Source organism: Chanos chanos, chromosome 2, assembly GCF_902362185.1.
Source record: "Chanos chanos chromosome 2, fChaCha1.1, whole genome shotgun sequence".
Classification (NCBI taxonomy): domain Eukaryota; kingdom Metazoa; phylum Chordata; class Actinopteri; order Gonorynchiformes; family Chanidae; genus Chanos; species Chanos chanos.
In genome coordinates, this window is record NC_044496.1 from 59129180 (window position 1) to 59149657 (window position 20478).

Below are 20478 nucleotides of genomic sequence, written 5' to 3' on the forward strand. Positions count from 1 at the left end.
CACACTCCCTCTGTTTCTCTGTCTATTATGCTGTGATCCTATGTGAAATTTCAGCATATGGATTTGGACAACGCTAACTATTGATCTATTTCTAATTTAGCGATATGGTGACAAGTTTTCTGGTTCTTTCTTAATATTCTTACTCAGTGTCAGTCTATTCAGCCACTCACCAATCAAAAACACACTCCCACACCAGATAATCTGATCCCTTTTCCACTTATTAACACTTATTAACACCTTATATTAACACTTATTAACACCTTATACCCCTGAGCCCTAGAGCACAATTAGTAGTAATTCAGTAAATTTTGAATAATACAAAATCAAATAAGATTTCATTTTCACTACCTAACAGAGTTAATTATGCACATATGAATTAAAACAACGGAGCTGTTCCCAAAACAGTCATTAGAGAGCCTTTTTTTCTTTTGCCAAACTCTAAGTCTTCCTTTAATTTGGGGTATACCACTTTGATAATACCTCTCACCATGCGATCTTTGACAATACCTCTCACCCTGCGATCTTTGATAATACCTCTCACCCTGCGATCTTTGACAATACCTCTCACCATGCGATCTTTGATTGGATACTGTGATTGGAGGTGAGGCTTGTTGTGGGGTCCAGGTCAAACCAGGGGGGATCTCTCCTTACCAGTGTGTCTGACATCATAGCTCAGAGTAAAGGAGTCCAGTGTAAAAACGTCACAGCACTGCAATATACAAATCCTAAGGAGGCCTGAATCCTGCAGAGACAGACTAAAACAGAATGTGTCTGTCAGCGCATGCCACTGATCCAGCGTACACCACTGATCCAGCATACACCACTGATCCAGCATACACCACTGACCCACTGATCCAGCATACACCACTGATCCAGCATACACCACTGACCCACTGATCCAGCATACACCACTGACCCACTGATCCAGCATACACCACTGACCCACTGATCCAGCATACACCACTGATCCAGCGTACACCACTGATCCAGCATACACCACTGACCCACTGATCCAGCATACACCACTCATCCAGGTCAAAGAGTACAGCAGTCTTTTCTTTTCAAGGCACTTTGATAATACCTCTCACCCTGCGATCTTTGATAATACCTCTCACCCTGCGATCTTTGACAATGCCTCTCACCCTGCGATCTTTGATAATACCTCTCACCCTGCGATCTTTGATAATACCTCTCACCCTGCGATCTTTGACAATGCCTCTCACCCTGCGATCTTTGATAACATCTCTCACCCTGCGATCTTTGATAATACCTCTCACCCTGCGATCTTTGATAACATCTCTCACCCTGCGATCTTTGACAATACCTCTCACCCTGCGATCTTTGATAACATCTCTCACCCTGCGATCTTTGATAATACCTCTCACCCTGCGATCTTTGACTCGTCTTCAGATTAAATTAAGCAGCTTCAGATCACCCCTAACCCTAACCCTAACCAGTACATGCCTGTTTAATTCAGATCACCAGTACATGCCTGTTGAATTCAGACTGTGTTCACAGTCACGCAGGCTGAAGTGGTGTCAACACAACTGGATGTGATTGACCTTCCATTACCTCCCTCCCGTAGTGTTAATCCTGTTACCTCACAGCCCTGCTCTGTCCTGTCTTCATTAGAGGCCATTCGTTCCTGTCTGATTTCCTGTGATCTCTCTGCAGGACTGTACTGTGTATGAGACCGAAAACAAGATACTCCATGTGGTAAGTCTGAGTTCTCCACTCCTCTGTCAGCACATCAGTCAGAACCCTTAAATACTCCACAGGACACACACAGCAGGTCTCTGACTACTGCACCAACCCACTGTGACTGACTGCATACAAGACCAGTTACTGTGACTGACTGCATACAAGACCAGTTACTGTGACTGACTGCATACAAGACCAGTTACTGTGACTGACTGCATACAAGACCAGTTACTATAACTGACTGCATACAAGACCAGTTACTGTGACTGACTGCATACAAGACCAGTTACTATAACTGACTGCATACAAGACCAGTTACTGTGACTGACTGCATACAAGACCAGTTACTATAACTGACTGCATACAAGACCAGTTACTGTGACTGACTGCATACAAGACCAGTTACTGTGACTGACTGCATACAAGACCAGTTACTGTGACTGACTGCATACAAGACCAGTTACTATAACTGACTGCATACAAGACCAGTTACTGTGACTGACTGCATACAAGACCAGTTACTGTGACTGACTGCATACAAGACCAGTTACTGTGACTGACTGCATACAAGACCAGTTACTATAACTGACTGCATACAAGACCAGTTACTGTGACTGACTGCATACAAGACCAGTTACTGTGACTGACTGCATACAAGACCAGTTACTGTGACTGACTGCATACAAGACCAGTTACTGTGACTGACTGCATACAAGACCAGTTACTGTGACTGACTGCATACAAGACCAGTTACTGTGACTGACTGCATACAAGACCAGTTACTGTGACTGACTGCATACAAGACCAGTTACTATAACTGACTGCATACAAGACCAGTTACTGTGACTGACTGCATACAAGACAAGTTACTATAACTGACTGCATACAAGACCAGTTACTGTGACTGACTGCATACAAGACCAGTTACTATAACTGACTGCATACAAGACCAGTTACTGTGACTGACTGCATACAAGACCAGTTACTATAACTGACTGCATACAAGACCAGTTACTATAACTGACTGCATACAAGACCAGTTACTGTGACTGACTGCATACAAGACCAGTTACTATAACTGACTGCATACAAGACCAGTTACTGTGACTGACTGCATACAAGACCAGTTACTATAACTGACTGCATACAAGACCAGTTACTATAACTGACTGCATACAAGACCAGTTACTGTGACTGACTGCATACAAGACCAGTTACTGTGACTGATTGCATACAAGTCCAGCGTATCTGACTCTAACGACCTCACTGTCATGGGCTAGTCTGACGTCTGATGAATTTTATACCTGGTGTAAAATGCACCTTATAGTGAAGGACAAAAATTATATATTTAATTAGAGCTGTATGCTGCATTAGGGCAAAATGGACACACACACACACTCAGAGGCTGAAGTGTGTGGAATGATTGCTCAGTCAAAGGGAAAATGACTCATATAGATGTGTGCCAGTGTATGTTTTAAAAGAGCATTTCTACTTTTGTTAGTTGGCAGCTGGTGTTCAATAATGCAAAATCACAGTTCTGCCATGTGCCCTGAAAATCCTTGCCTAAAGCAATCAGATGGAGAGAGATATGGTGTGTTTCTTTGTCTGTGTGTGTGTGTGTGTGTGTGTGTCTGTGTGTGTGTGAGAGAGAGAGTGAGTGTGAGTGTGCCCATGCAATAGTCACTGTCTTCTTGTGGATATCTGTCTGTGCTGTTGAGCACAAGGATAGAAGACATTACGTAATGGTGTCCTACTTTTTAGTGTGTATGTGTGTGTGCGTGCACGCATGTGTGTATGTGTGTGTCCATCCATATGCGTATGTTCATGCTAGAGAATCAAATAACTTATGTAATATTGTCCTACTTGTTTCTTGCTCTCTGTGAATGTGTGTGTATGAGGAAGAAAGAGAGGGGTGTGTGTGTGTGTGTGTGTGTGTGTGTGATTCAGAAATAGGACTGAGTTGGCTAAATACATATGCCAGTGATTAGACTCTGTCTGCTTTTCTGTTTGAATGCCTTTATGTCCTCATCAAAGCTCTGAGTTTCGCTCACAGAACCCAAACCTGAATGTCCCTCCACACATCAGAAAACAAAACCTAGCAAAATGCCCCAGACTGTACCCACACCCTGTTTGCATGAAGGCTGTTTTAGATGGGGAGACATCTCTCTTCTCTGAGTCTCTGCAGTCCAGTTACATCCTAATAGGACACAACACTCCTGCTTTTTAGGGCACAACTTATGGCTTTTCTCTACGCAAATCATGAGCTTCTTCGTGTGGCTTTGAAGAATGTCTGTTTGCATCTCATTAAAAAGAAAGCTTTAATCCTGTAATTGCTCATTAAAAATCAGGTCAGATTTAGAGATAATAACATGCAGGCTTTCTTCTCTGGCGATACAAACAAGCACACACTGCATGGAGGGATTTGCAGTTTGTGCCCTCTGAAAATCCCCCTAGCTTTCAGAGTGATTGTCTGAATCCCTGTCTAACACATCGGCACACCAACAAGCAATTTAGACTGAACCACGTGAGCGGAGTCGCTGTGGAATCAGAGGAAGAAGCAATTGAGGGTATTGGATAACAAAGGAACTGAGGCCTCAGATAAAGGAAACAGAAGTAGAAGAGGAACTTTTCTGAGGCAGTTTGGTGATTGTAATTTTTTATCTACATGTCTGAGCATGCTCAGTCAGAGACATGTCTGAGCATGCTCAGTCAGAGACATGTCTGAGCATGCTCAGTCAGAGACATGTCTGAGCATGCTCACTGAGAGGAGTGTGGATGACCCGAATCAGAGCAGGATTGAGCAGCACTGTGTGAGAGGGACTAAATAAATGTTTTTTACAGCTTTACCAAACTTTGAAGTTCTGTCTTCCTTTTCTCCACTATTTACTTTCATGGTCTCCTTCCCACTGTGTTTTTAATCGTGCCCTCACCTGTCTCTTTCTCTCTGTCTGTCTGTGTCTACTTCTCTGCCTCTCTTTCTCTTTGACTCTGTTTCTCTTTTCTCTGGCCTCCTCTGTGTAACAGTGTAAAACTCTGTCAGGAATATGTGACCACATCATCTCTCTGTCCTCGGATACACTCGTGTCCCAGTCTGCCCATTTGGAGGTGGTCCATCTGACAAACATTTTGCCCAGTGAAGGCCTGGTAAGTCAACAGACTGGCAGCATGAATACAAATGGCTTTCCCACATTGGCCTTTATCTACTGTGATATGATTTAAACATAAAGAGACTTCACTCAGAAAGTTCAGTTCAGTACATTGGTCAGCACCTTAACAATACTTTCTGTAACCTCTTCTTCATGTGAAACGATCATTGGTCTGTGAGAATGTGTCAATGTGTCATCAACTGGTTCTGATTCTTGCCCATTTCTCTTCATTTCTTAAGTAAGGCTGACATTAGGATGACATTATAAAGATGCTGACATTATGCCAGAGAAATGAAATGCTGTACCCTCTCATTATCAGGGGATGTATATCAAGTCAACATATGATGGACTTCATGTGATCACAGGAACCACAGAGAATGTAAGTATCTCACACAGAGAATGTCTCACACAGAGAATGTCTCACTTAGAGAATGTCTCACACAGTGAATGTCTCACTTAGAGAATGTCTCACACAGAGAATGTCTCACACAGAGAATGTCTCACTTAGAGAATGTCTCACACAGAGAATGTCTCACTTAGAGAATGTCTCGCTTACAGAATGTCTCACACAGAGAATGTCTCACATTGAGAATGCAGGATCTCAGACCCAGACCCACTGATGGACTCAGTACAGAGACCCTCATAAAACATTTAGGCATCAACACTGTCCTCTGTCTGCATGTGAGAAGACAAAACTCACAGGTCTCAGGACTCAGCAGCACCTCCTTAAAACTCCACCTGTCAGAGCTCCTCTCTGTGACAGCCCTGGCTTCTTCTGTTTGCTGCAACTCAAAGGGAATATCATTTTTTACAGAAATTGTCGGTTAAGGGAATTAGAAGACCATAAATTCCGAGGTCGTCAGTTACTTAGAGCAGGAAATCGGTGAATTCTCATAATGGATCTGAATATCAGTCCAGGAGATGAAGTTGTCAGAGGTGAAATAAAATTGATCTCCAAATTGACCTTAGTCTGCAAATTCTGATGCTGAAAAAATGCATCAAAATCCTCGTCTGCCTGTCCAGCAGAGCACTGTTATCTGAGAATGAAATTTATGAGCGCCGTCCTAAATCACTTCCGAATTTGGGGCCTATTTTAATACATCTGTTATCAGATATGTACGCTGATCTGCTTTTAGAGTGAAGTGTCCGAATCCCCTGGTGGGCGGGAGACAGCTATGAGTTTTTCTGAGACAAATGTGGCCTGTCGCTCTGATGCTGTCTGTTGCTGAACAAGTGGCTGTGTTTTATGGCTGTGTTGTGTGGCTGTGTCGTGTAGCTGTGTTGTGTAGCTGTGTTTCATGGCTGTGTTGTGTGGCTGTGTTGTGTAGCTGTGTTGTGTAGCTGTGTTTCATGGCTGTGTTGTGTGGCTGTGTTGTGTGGCTGTGTTTCATGGCTGTGTTGTGTGGCTGCGTTGTGTGACTGTGTTTCATGGCTGTGTTGTGTGGCTGTGTTTCATGGCTGTGTTGTGTGGCTGTGTTGTGTAGCTGTGTTTCATGGCTGTGTTGTGTAGCTGTGTTGTGTGGCTGTGTTTCATGGCTGTGTTGTGTGGCTGTATTGTGTAGCTGTGTTGTGTAGCTGTGTTTCATGGCTGTGTTGTGTGGCTGTGTTGTGTAGCTGTGTTGTGTGGCTGTGTTTCATGGCTGTGTTGTGTGGCTGTGTTGTGTGGCTGCGTTGTGTGGCTGTGTTTCATGGCTGTGTTGTGTGGCTGCGTTGTGTGGCTGCATTGAGTGGCTGTGATGAGCGGCTGTGTTGTGTAGCTGTGTTGTGTAGCTGTGTTGTGTGGCTGTGTTGTGTGGCTGTGTTTCATGGCTGTGTTGAGTGGCTGTGTTTCATGGCTGTGTTGTGTGGCTGTGTTGTGTAGCTGTGTTTCATGGCTGTGTTGTGTAGCTGTGTTGTGTGGCTGTGTTTCATGGCTGTGTTGTGTGGCTGTGTTTCATGGCTGTGTTGTGTGGCTGCGTTGTGTGGCTGCGTTGAGTGGCTCTGATGAGCGGCTGTGTTGTGTGGCTGCGTTGTGTGGCTGCGTTGAGTGGCTGTGATGAACGGCTGTGTTGTGTGGCTGTGTTTCATGGCTGTGTTTCATGGCTGTGATGAGCGGCTGTGTTGTGTGGCTGTGTTTCATGGCTGTCTGGGCTACTAGATGAGGTCACCTCTGCCCTCTGACGATGCCGTGTCTGTCCCTCTGCTCAGGACTGTACCCCTTCATTCCCCTTAATAAACCCGTATATGCCCTCTGAGACCTGCCTGAATCTTTATACGTCACCATGGCTGGCACAAAGCGGGCACTGCCAGGGAAGTGCTCCAGCTCTGCTCTGCCGGCTGCCAGAGAACCCTGCAAATGGTCTGTGGGCATTGTGTTGGGCCCGGTGAAGCCTTTTGGCTTTGTGAGAAGCAACTGGAATAGAGGGCCTAGCACCCTCCTTGGCACTGCCGAAGGTGTCTCTTCAGGCAGACAATTTAATCCTCACAGCCAGACCGCCACGTGGCAGAAGCTCCAAATGCACGCTCACTATGTTCTCATTGGAGGATTTCTGTGTAAGATGAAGTCTCACAGGGCTCAGGGCCAGTTGTATCAGGGAAGGTGTTACAGTCACACAACAAAACACTCGGCTCTGCACTTACTTGGTTTTATTGAGCTCTGGCTGCACACAGGCCTTTCTCTACAGTTACTCAAACACTGGTGGTTAGACTCTACAGTAAAGAGTAGCACAGGTCTCCATTCTAAGGTATTTTGTCTGGATAAATAGTAAAGAACAGGACACTGTCAAGGCCTTATAGCTAAATGTAGATGGAGACTGTTTGCCATTGAGCATGCAAAGAAAAATACATTTCATTCCTATGACACACCAGGTTTAGCTCCTTGTCTTATTGGCTGAAAGGGACCACAGTTGTCTGTCCTGCAGAAATCTATGAGCGGAGCAATGGATGGAGCAGATCCTTCAGTGGTTGAACTGGAAACTCGTGTTTGATTGATTTGTGGAAAATGACCTGGTTCTGTGTGATAGAGGTCCTGTCCTCATCTTCCTGGAGGCAAAAAGTCCATCTCTGAGCCCTTACTGATCCACACTGCTGTAGAGGTAGTGTCTCCTGTTGCTATGCAACCCTATGGTTACCTGGGAGACTGAGCTGGCTATATTGGGTGGAAGTGATTGAAAATACTATAGAAGTGGTGATACTTGAGCTTGGAAGGGGGTGATGTGCTACTCACAGACACACACACAACACACACACATGCATGCACACACTCACATGCACACACTCACATGCACATATCTTTACTTACTTCCTCAACTATGTGAAGTGAAGTGAAGTATATACAGAGCATCCTAGTCTTGAAGCCCAGTCTAGAGCAGTGATTTTAGAGGGTTTTGCCCTGACAGCCTAAGTGGAGAGATGGATCAATACATGTTGTCTTTAATACCTCCTCACTCTCTGTGTCTCCCCAGTCTCCTGCTGACCAGTGCAAAAAGATCCACGCTGGGGACGAGGTCATTCAAGTCAACCACCAGACTGTGGTGAGTCTGCGCTGTTCCACACTACAGCTGCAACACAGACAAGCACATTTTCTCTCCAAAATATGTGTATGTTTAGGTTTGCAATGTGTTAAGAATTAGAGGTTGATGATTAGTCGTATTGTGAATGTTTGACATGCCTTATCCACTAAATCAAGCTTAGTAATGAATTAGGTACTGTGAACTCTGTAATATAGAGCAAAAAACATACATTGTGACTGAGGTGACAGTGAGGTAACGCAGTGACTGAGGTGACAGTGAGGTAACGCAGTAACTGAGGTGACAGTGAGGTAATGTTGTGACTGAGGTGATAGTGAGGTAAAGTTGTGACTGAGGTGACAGTGAGGTAACACAGTGACTGAGGTGACAATGAGGTAACACAGTGACTGAGGTGACAGTGAGGTAATGTTGTAACTGAGGTGACAGTGAGGTAATGTTGTAACTGAGGAGACAGTGAGGTAACGCAGTGACTGAGGTGACAGTGAGGTAAAGTTGTAACTGAGGTGACAGTGAGGTAATGTTGTAACTGAGGAGACAGTGAGGTAATGTTGTGACTGAGGTGACAGTGAGGTAAAGTTGTGACTGAGGAGACAGTGAGGTAAAGTTGTGACTGAGGAGACAGTGAGGTAACGCAGTGACTGAGGTGACAATGAGGTAACACAGTGACTGAGGTGATAGTGAGGTAAAGTTGTGACTGAGGTGACAGTGAGGTAACACAGTGACTGAGGTGACAGTGAGGTAATGTTGTGACTGAGGTGACAGTGAGGTAATGTTGTAACTGAGGAGACAGTGAGGTAACGCAGTGACTGAGGTAACAGTGAGGTAACGCAGTAACTGAGGTGACAGTGAGGTAATGTTGTGACTGAGGTGACAGTGAGGTAATGTTGTAACTGAGGAGACAGTGAGGTAACGCAGTGACTGAGGTAACAGTGAGGTAACGCAGTAACTGAGGTGACAGTGAGGTAATGTTGTGACTGAGGTGACAGTGAGGTGATGTTGTAACTGAGGAGACAGTGAGGTAACGCAGTGACTGAGGTAACAGTGAGGTAACGCAGTGACTGAGGTGACAGTGAGGTAATGTTGTAACTGAGGTGACAGTGAGGTAATGTTGTAACTGAGGAGACAGTGAGGTAACGCAGTGACTGAGGTGACAATGAGGTAACACAGTGACTGAGGTGATAGTGAGGTAAAGTTGTGACTGAGGTGACAGTGAGGTAACGCAGTGACTGAGGTGACAGTGAGGTAACGCAGTAACTGAGGTGACAGTGAGGTAATGTTGTGACTGAGGTGACAGTGAGGTAAAGTTGTGACTGAGGAGACAGTGAGGTAACGCAGTGACTGAGGTGACAATGAGGTAACACAGTGACTGAGGTGATAGTGAGGTAAAGTTGTGACTGAGGTGACAGTGAGGTAACACAGTGACTGAGGTGACAGTGAGGTAATGTTGTGACTGAGGTGACAGTGAGGTAACGCAGTGACTGAGGTGACAGTGAGGTAATGTTGTGACTGAGGTGACAGTGAGGTAACGCAGTGACTGAGGTGACAGTGAGGTAAAGTTGTGACTGAGGTGACAGTGAGGTAACGCAGTGACTGAGGTGACAGTGAGGTAACGCAGTGACTGAGGTGACAGTGAGATAAAACAGTAACTGAGGTGACAGTGAGGTAATGTTGTAACTGAGGAGACAGTGAGGTAACGCAGTGACTGAGGTAACAGTGAGGTAACGCAGTGACTGAGGTGACAGTGAGGTAATGTTGTAACTGAGGTGACAGTGAGGTAATGTTGTAACTGAGGAGACAGTGAGGTAACGCAGTGACTGAGGTAACAGTGAGGTAATGTTGTAACTGAGGTGACAGTGAGGTAATGTTGTAACTGAGGAGACAGTGAGGTAACGCAGTGACTGAGGTAACAGTGAGGTAACGCAGTAACTGAGGTGACAGTGAGGTAACGCAGTGACTGAGGTAACAGTGAGGTAATGTTGTAACTGAGGTGACAGTGAGGTAAAGTTGTGACTGAGGTGACAGTAAGGTAAAACAGTGACTGAGGTGACAGTGAGGTAATGTTGTGACTGAGGTGACAGTGAGGTAATGTTGTGACTGAGGTGATAGTGAGGTAATGTTGTGACTGAGGTGACAGTGAGGTAACGCAGTGACTGAGGTGACAGTGAGGTAACGCAGTGACTGAGGTGACAGTGAGGTAATGTTGTGACTGAGGTGATAGTGAGGTAAAGTTGTGACTGAGGTGACAGTGAGGTAACGCAGTGACTGAGGTGACAGTGAGGTAACGCAGTGACTGAGGTGATAGTGAGGTAATGTTGTGACTGAGGTGACAGTGAGGTAAAGTTGTGACTGAGGTGACAGTGAGGTAACACAGTGACTGAGGTGACAGTGAGGTAACGCAGTGACTGAGGTGACAGTGAGGTAACACAGTGACTGAGGTGACAGTGAGGTAATGTTGTGACTGAGGTGATAGTGAGGTAAAGTTGTGACTGAGGTGATAGTGAGGTAATGTTGTGACTGAGGTGACAGTGAGGTAACGCAGTAACTGAGGTGACAGTGAGGTAACACAGTGACTGAGGTGACAGTGAGGTAACGCAGTGACTGAGGTGACAGTGAGGTAACACAGTGACTGAGGTGACAGTGAGGTAATGTTGTGACTGAGGTGATAGTGAGGTAATGTTGTGACTGAGGTGATAGTGAGGTAAAGTTGTAACTGAGGAGACAGTGAGGTAACGCAGTGACTGAGGTGACAGTGAGGTAACGCAGTAACTGAGGTGACAGTGAGGTAACGCAGTAACTGAGGTGACAGTGAGGTAATGTTGTAACTGAGGAGACAGTGAGGTAACACAGTGACTGAGGTGACAGTGAGGTAACGCAGTGACTGAGGTGACAGTGAGGTAATGTTGTAACTGAGGTGACAGTGAGGTAACGCAGTAACTGAGGTGACAGTGAGGTAATGTTGTGACTGAGGTGACAGTGAGGTAATGTTGTAACTGAGGAGACAGTGAGGTAACGCAGTGACTGAGGAGACAGTGAGGTAACGCAGTAACTGAGGTGACAGTGAGGTAATGTTGTGACTGAGGTGACAGTGAGGTAATGTTGTAACTGAGGAGACAGTGAGGTAACGCAGTGACTGAGGTGACAGTGAGGTAACACAGTAACTGAGGTGATAGTGAGGTAATGTTGTAACTGAGGTGACAGTGAGGTAAAACAGTGACTGAGGAGACAGTGAGATAAAGTTGTGACTGAGGTAACAGTGAGGTAATGTTGCGACTGAGGTGACAGCGAGGTCAGTGAGGTAACATTAAGGATGAGTGGGGGGTGTGGCTGAATGGGGGTGTGAGGCTGAGTCGGGGGGGGTTGCGAGGCTGAGTGGGGGGGGGGGGGGGGCTGAGTGGGGGGTGTGAGGCTGAGTTGGGGGGGTGTGTAGCTGAGTGGGGGGGTGTGAGGCTAAGTGGGGGTGTGTTTGAGAGTGCACTTTGGATGGGATTCTGGGGTCACACTGATCCCTGTGACAGCCATGATGGACACACAAGTAACATTACTGCTTTAAGTGAAATGCATAAAACAACATCCACTCTGTTCATCTGTTTCATCACTCTTTTACCTCGTCAGTGCCTTATTGTCTCTCTGTTGCAGTCAGTCCAGCATGTCTAAAATATAGCGTAAGAACGGTGGAGAAAAAAAATACACAATTAAGCCTCTAAAAAGAAAATGGAAAATTGCACTGTTTTAGTGAGGTTATAAACATCATGCAATACCAAACTGATGCTTTGGTCTGACTGCTGTTTCATTTGGTTCTTATTGTTTATATTGACAGTTGGTATTGATCCACTTTATTCAGGTGCTTTGATTCTCAGATAATTATCCAACTGAACTGAATGGTGATGCCAATAAGTCGTTCAGCTGTTGTGAGCCTGTCTGTGCAGTTCAGGTCGGATCTGTTGCCCCCACAGGCATTGTGTGCATAATACAGTCCAGCTTCAGCCATCTTAGGTGTGTGACATCTATAGTGTGTGATCTCTGAGATGCGTGACTACTAAGATGTGTGACCTCTTCTGCGTGTGACCTCATATGGCTGCTTTCATATGTGGCCTGATCTTGGTCACTCCACCCACTGCTAACTCCTCAAAATCTCTCTCAGTACCAAGGTCACAGAAGAGCTGCCAAAGTTACCTCCTGGCATCAGTAACATCAGCTTACACAATCAATTCACTGATGATGCCCTCCAGCCTCACACAGACAGCCCTGTCTACTCAGAATGCAGCAAACAGCTTTTCTGTTCTCCTCTTGTCTCCCTGTGTGTGGTGGCCCGGCCTTGTCTGGCAGGGCCGTGTAGAGTGTCACTAAGAGCAGGTGGTGGGTCAACAGTGTAAAGGAACTGAAGGAACAAACGTGAGGGGAAAATGATGCTGATTCTTCAAATCATCAATAACTAAACAGATTGTGAAACTGTAATTTTTTTCGTATCATGATTCAGAACATGTTTTTGTTTTACTGTTGGGCTCATGCATCTCCCAGGAATGATTTGAGATGCTTGCCCTCGGAAGCTAACACTAGTGACTTGTACTTTCAGAGTATATGTAATATATGATACAGTGGCATGTAAAAGTTTGGGCACCCCTGGTCAAAATTTCTGTTACTGTGAATTAGGCATGGGAATCACCAGGGACCGCCCGATACAGTATTATCACGATACCTAGGTGCAGATTTGATTTGTATTGCGATTCTGCAAGTATCATGATTCTATAAATATTCCAATTCAATATTACAATTTTTTCAGATTTTTTGTTACAATTTTAAACCTTCAACCATGTACAAAAAAAGTTGAGTCATACCTCTAAAGCTTTATACCTTGAAAGCTGTATTCAACAGCTGCACAACTGAATTGAATGTGAATAATTAAATGCAGCCTCTCCCCTCAAAAACCAAGGGCAGCATTTAAACAATACAAAATAACTTCAAATAGAACAGTGGAAATTTTAACTTAAAATTATAAGTAAACAAAAAAGCTACATTTGCTGCTGTCTCTAGCTAGTGTTTAGGTATGGTTAATGGTTAGGTATGCAAAAACAAGAGCTGCTCAACATTCACTGGGGTAAGATCGCTCCTTTGGGTGGTAATTATATCCCCTGCAGTTGAGAGCACAGGTTCAGTGTGTAAATAAAGCTTAAATCATATTACAAAAACCCGTGTTTTCCACAAGATTGTATGGGCTCAGATCTTTGCATATAAAATGAGCAGTCGACATTGTGATGCACTTTGCTTTATTTGAACTGCTAGGAATCTTGTTCAAACTTGTGTCCAGCGTTCATTGTTGGCTGCTAGCAACAGGTTTAGCTTTCTCTGCCAAACTTAGGATGGTGTTGAACAATATGGGCCCATATGTTAGTCGTATAACCACAATACTTAACTTTCGTGTGACACAGTTTGCATACAGCATGGCTTATGTCCAATTCCCCTTCACCACTTAAATTATGAAAGTTCCTACATAGATTGGATTTAAACTGTGGAGGAGTGGCATGCATCTCTGGTATGGCATCTGCCATAGTTGTTATTTCTAAACAAAGTTAGCAAATAATTCGCTTCTACCACACAGGATGCTGTGCTGCCTGCCAATGTGTGAATACTGGTAGTATAGAGTGTGCCACCTGTAGGATTATCGAGGAACGGCAACATTTCACTGTCTCGAATTTAAACATATATAGCACCATGCAAAAGTTTGGGCACCCCAAGAGATTTGAGCTCTCAGATAACTTTTACCAAAGTCTCAGACCTTAATTAGCTTTAGCTTGTTAGGGCTGTGGCTTGTTCGTAATCATTGTTAGGAAAGGCCAGGTGATGCAGATTTCAAAGCTTTATAAATACTCTGACTCCTCAACCCTTGTCCCAACAATTAGCAGCCATGGGCTCCTCTAAGCAGCTGCCTAGCACTCTGAAAATTAAAATAACTGATGCCCACAAAGCAGGAGATGGCTATAAGATAAAGCAGGAGATGGCTATAAGATAAAGCAGGAGATGGCTATAAGATAAAGCAGGAGAAAGCTATAAGAAGATAGCAAAGTGTTTTTAGGTAGCTGTTTCCTCAGTCCGTAATGTAATTAAGAAATGGCCAAGTTGAGGTCTGTAAGACCAAGAAAGTCTTCTGAGAGAACTGTTCATAGAATTGCTAAAAAGGCAAATTGAAACCCCTGTTTGACTGCAAAAGACCTTCAGGAAGATTTAGCAGACTCTGTAATGGTGGTGCACTGTTCTACCATGCAGTGACACCTGCACAAATATGACCTTCATGGAAGAGTCATCAGAGGAAAACCTTTCCTGCGTCCTCACCACAAAATTCAGTGTCAGAAGTTTGCGAAGGAAAGACCTGGCTGATGCATTAACAAGGCTGATGCATTTTGGAAACAAGTCCTGTGGACTGATGAAGTTAAAATTGAACTTTTTGCTGCAATGAGCAAATGTATGTTTGGAGAAAAAAGGGTGCAGGGTTTCATGAAAAGGACACCTCTCCAAATGTTAAATATGGGGGTGGATTGATCATGATTTGGGCTTGTGTTGCAGGCAGTGGCACGGGGAACATTTCACTGATAGAGGGAAGAATGGATTCAAGTATATACCAGCAAATTTTGGAAGCAAACATCACTCCGTCTGTAAGAAAGCTGAAGATGAAAAGAGGATGGCTTCTACAACAAGATAATGATCCTAAACACACCTCAAAATCCACAATGAACTACCTGATGAGGTGCAAGCTGAAGGTTTTGCCATGGCCCTCACAGTCCCCCGACCTAAACATCATCAAAAATCTGTGGATGGACCTCAAAGGAGCAGTGCATGCAAGACAGCCAAAGACTATCACAGAACTAGAGGCCTTTTGCGAGGAAGAAGAACAAGACTTGAAAGACTCTTAGCTGGCTACAAAAGGTGTTTACAAGCTGTGATACTTGCCAAAGGGGGTGTGTCACTACATACTGACCATACAGGGGGTGTATCACTACAAACTGACCATACAGGGGGTGTGTCACTACCCACTGACCATACAGGGGGTGTGTCACTACATACTGACCATACAGGGGGTGTGTCACTACCCACTGACCATACAGGGGGTGTGTCACTACATACTGACCATACAGGGGGTGTATCACTACATACTGACCATACAGGGGGTGTATCACTACAAACTGACCATACAGGGGGTGTGTCACTACCCACTGACCATACAGGGGGTGTATCACTACAAACTGACCATACAGGGGGTGTATCACTACAAACTGACCATACAGGGGGTGTGTCACTACATACTGACCATACAGGGGGTGTATCACTACAAACTGACCATACAGGGGGTGTGTCACTACCCACTGACAATACAGGGGGTGTGTCACTACCCACTGACCATACAGGGGGCTCCTTTCCCTTTTTTCACTCTAAAATTGCACAAAGTAAAAATAATTCACTATATAAATAATATAAAATAAAAATAATAAAATATAATATAATATAAAAATAATACACTAATCTTGCTTAAAATGTTGAAAAGAATGTTTCATCTTTAACTTTATACCTTTTGGAGATCACTTCATCTTCTACTCACTTAACTATTCACAGTAACAGAAATTTTGACTAGGGGGGCCTGAACTTTTGCATGCCGCTGTATATCTGTAAGTATATGTGACTGAAAAGGTCACAGTTCCAGGCTCTGAGATTGTCTGCTGTGAGGACGGGTGGAAAGGATCTATTCAGAGCTGATTTCTCTCTGACTGGGCCTTGGACAGGACCTTGAGAAGCCACATCTGTGTCCTCTCTTTTCTTCACGAGTGTTGAAGCATTGGAAACGTTTTGGAGAGGCATTGAAGAAGTTTGAGACATTTTTGAGAGCCCGTGTCAGTGGGGGTCAGGGGGCTTACTGATGAGTTCTACTGCTGCAGGGAAGAAGCTGTTTTTGTGGTGCGTGGTTCTGGTCTTGATAGACCTCAGCTGAGCCACGCCTGAAATCCACTACCACCAGATGGTCAATTTCCCACCTGTAGTTCTACTCATCCCCACCAGAGATGAGTCCAATGAGGGTGGTGCACCCCGCAAACTTCAGGAGCTTGACAGATTCATGACTGGAGGTGCAGCTGTTAGTATACAGGGAGAAGAGTAGGGGGGGCAGGACGCAGCCTTGAGGGGAACCAGTACTTATGGTCAGGGGGTCGGAGACGTGCTTCCCCAGCTTAACCTGGTGCCTCCTGTTAGACAGGAAGTCAGTGATCCACCTGCAGGTGGAGTTTGGCATGCCCAGCTGGGAGAGCTTGTCCTGAAGCAGAGCTGGAATAATCGTGCTGAATGCAGAACTGAAGTCCACAAACACTATTCTAGTGTAAGACCCAGGAGAATCCATATGTTGGAGAATGAAGTGAAGGGCCATGTTGACAGCATCATCTACAGATCTGTGGGCTCTGTAGGCGAACTTCAGCAGGTCTAGAGGAGGGTCAGTGATTGACTTAAGATAGGACAGTACAAGGCACTCAAATGACTTCTTTACTGTACAGGTCAAGCCGAGGGGTCTGTAGTCATTCAGTCCTGTGATCCTAGGCTTCTTGGGGATGGGAATGATGGTGGACGTTTTAAAGCAGTATACAGGTGTTTGGCCTCCTTCACCGCCTTACCAAACCTGTATTTTGCCTCTTCAAACCCATCCCGCTGCCCCCCTGAAAGTCTCTTCCCTCTCCAAATGTAGCCATCTGAGTTTAGCTGTGAACCAGGATTTGTCATTGTTATAACTCACCCTGGTGTGTGTTGGAGTACAGCAGTCTTCACACAAGCTGATATATGACATCACTGCATCAGTGTACTCATCTAGGCTATCGTTTGCAGACCTGAAAATGTCCCAATCAGTGAGGTCCAAGCATGCATGCATCACCTCACCACACTTTTGATCTCCTTACAACGGGTTTAGAAAGTTTTAATTTCTGCCCATATACGGGAATCAGATGGACCATCGCGTGATCGGAGTGTCCCAGTGCAGCGTGGGGCGCGGCGTGATAAGTATTGTTGATGGTAGTGTAACAATGATCCAGAGTGTTCTCCTCTTTGGTCGGACATTTAATAGACTGTTTGTGTCTGGGGAGATCCTGACTTAAGTTACCTTTGTTAAAGTCACCAAGGACGATAACCAAGGAATCCGGGTTTGTCTGCTCTACATCCAGTATCTGGTCAGCGAGCCGCCACTGTGCTTCATGCACGTTAGATTGCGGTGGAATGTAAACACCAACCAGTATAAAGGATGCGAACTCGCGGGGGGAGTAAAATGGTTTACAGATTATGAAGAATGATTCTAAGTCAGGAGAACAGTTTTGCCGAATCACTGTCACATCATTGCACCAGCCATCATTGATAAAAGAACAAATCTCACCACCTTTTGTTCTGCGTGAGAGTTCTGTATCGTGATCAGCACGGAACAGTTGGAAGCTGTACAGCTCCAGCGCCAAGTTTGGTACAGATCCACACAGCCACGTTTCGGCAAAGCACAAACGCAGGACATGGAAAAGTCTCTGTTTTTCTTCACCAGCAAATGTAATTCATCCAGTTTATTGTTCAGTGAACGTACATTGGAGAGGAATATTCCTGGTAGCGGTGTTCGTAAACCTCACCTTTGGAGACATACCAGCACTCTAGCGTGTTTCCCCCTTCGCCTGTGTTTCACTGCTCGGCCAAGGGCGAAAGCACCTTTGGCTACAATGTCCAATAAATCCATGGATGTAGCAAGAAAGGTGGGAAATAAATCCACTTGAGTTGTTTTCCTGATGTTCAGGATCTGCTCTCTTGTATATACTAAATTAACGAACAAAAAAACCCCAAACAAGTTCTCACCAAGGTGACCGTGCGTGGCGCTATCTTGGAATATCTCAAAAGTGTAGTTGTTGGAAGTTTTTTTTTTACATGACACAGATGTTTGGCTGATTTCCTTGCCATATTAGTGTAACCTGTGTTGTGTTAGCGTACAAGCATGGTCTCGTACTGGATTCGAATTTGCAACCTCGGCCATGGGAGGTGGGCACATTAGCAAGGAGGTTAAAACCCATGGGTGCTTGTCTCAGTCGCTACCACGACCTCTTAAGGTGTCAGGGAGTGAGGTTTACTTCACTGCACAACACTGTACCTGCTGTCTACCGTTACATCAGTACTGTGGTATTAACATTTGAAAAATAAAGCATTTCCATGATGGTATTTTTTGCTTTGGGATTTGGGGGCTCATCTTAATGCTCAGAGTTGCTCACTAAAATGGCTGAAATGTAGATAAGTACCGTGTCTGTATATCATCATTGTGTCTGGAGATTGGTTGTTTGTTGTGTGTTTGCAGATCATCATTTTGTATGTGGATTTGCACTGTTTCTGTGGGGCTAGAGCTTTGTCTGCACATTAGCAGCGTATCTGTAGATTGGCAGTGTGTCTGTAGGTTGGCAGTGTGTCTGCAGGTCTTTGATGTGCCTGTAGATCATTTCTATGTCTGTGGATTGACACTGTGTTTGTAGATTGGCACTGACAATGCTATGACACTGTATTATTATTTTTTTCTCAGGTGGGCTGGCAGCTGAGGAATTTGGTGAATGCTTTACGGGATGACCCAAACGGAGTCATACTCACCTTAAAAAAGAGGCCCCAGAACACCCTGAGCTCTACCCCTGCTCTGCTCAGGAATGTCCGCTGGAAACCTCTTGCCCTTCAGGTAATCCCCCTATCACACTTGCATGCATCTCTGCCTACACACCCCACTCATCTTGGTTAGTGTAGGGGAAAGGAGAGTTTACCTACAGGCTTTGTCATAATGACACATTTTACTTCATTGTTTGGTTACACCATATGAATTAGACTCCATGTAGTGTAAATGACAAAATCAGTCTCACTTTCTCAGGATGTCACATTACACCAACATGTCAGGACCACAAGGAACACAAATACATTTGCGTTTCAATGCCAAACTTCAAAAAAGAAATTAACATTGAAAAAATAGATGTGAGCTTTTCTGTCAGACTCTTCTTGACCGTTAAAATTGTGTTTGAAATCGAGTAATTTCTGTAATGATAACTATTCTGATCCAAACGCAGTTCCAGATGAAAGAAGAAAATGAGCCAACCTAATCAGTGTGTGGGGGAGAGGGAGAAAAAGGGGGTTGGGGGGGGGGGTGGCTGTGTAAACCAAAGGCTAGTGCTGCTGGAGAAGAAGCTCTACACACAGGCTATTTTTAGATCTGCATTAGGCTCATTCATTTTCATACACCATGCCTGGTGTGATGTCACAAAGTGCCCACCCATCTCTTCATTGCTCTCTTTTTTCTCTCTTGTCCACTTGCTCTCCCCCCATGTCTGTCTGTCTGTTTGTCTCTCTCTGTCTCTCTCTCTCTCTCTGTGTCTTTCATTCCATATCTCAGTTGGCCGTTAGAAATATATGTGTTTGGGATGAGTGCCCTTACAGGTGAAACTGAGCCTGTACCTTCGCTGTCTTCACAGAGGCCGTCTGCTACTTTCTGTCTGCCATGCGTTTATATAATGGCCATTCCCGTTTACAGCTGTGTTTATATAATAACCATTCCCGTTTACAGCTGTGTTTATATAATGGCCATTCCCGTTTACAGCTGCGTTTATATAATGGCCATTCCCGTTTACAGCTGTGTTTATATAATGGCCATTCCCGTTTACAGCTGCGTTTATATAATGGTCATTCCCGTTTACAGCTGTGTTTATATAATGGCCATTCCCGTTTACAGCTGTGTTTATATAATGGTCATTCCCGTTTACAGCTGTGTTTTATATAATGGTCATTCCCGTTTACAGCTGTGTTTATATAATGGTCATTCCTGTTTACAGCTGTGTTTATATAATAACCATTCCCGTTTACAGCTGTGTTTATATAATGGCCATTCCCGTTTACAGCTCTGTTTATATAATGGTCATTCCCGTTTACAGCTGTGTTTATATAATAACCATTCCCGTTTACAGCTGTGTTTATATAATGGCCATTCCCGTTTACAGCTGTGTTTATATAATGGTCATTCCCGTTTACAGCTGTGTTTATATAATAACCATTCCCGTTTACAGCTGTGTTTATATAATGGCCATTCCCGTTTACAGCTGTGTCCTCATTTT

The 20478-nt window shown here is 44.6% G+C and overlaps 1 protein-coding gene across 1 annotated transcript in view; it reads left to right on the top strand.

The window, feature by feature from the left end:
• Positions 1–20478, top strand: part of LOC115805110 (connector enhancer of kinase suppressor of ras 2-like) — a 70064-nt gene that overhangs the window by 23479 nt on the left and 26107 nt on the right. The window contains exons 5-9 of the mRNA XM_030765591.1: positions 1675–1716; positions 4726–4845; positions 5167–5226; positions 8291–8359; positions 18915–19061. Of these exons, the coding sequence (XP_030621451.1) occupies positions 1675–1716; positions 4726–4845; positions 5167–5226; positions 8291–8359; positions 18915–19061 (438 nt within the window). The remainder of the gene's footprint in view (positions 1–1674; positions 1717–4725; positions 4846–5166; positions 5227–8290; positions 8360–18914; positions 19062–20478) is intronic.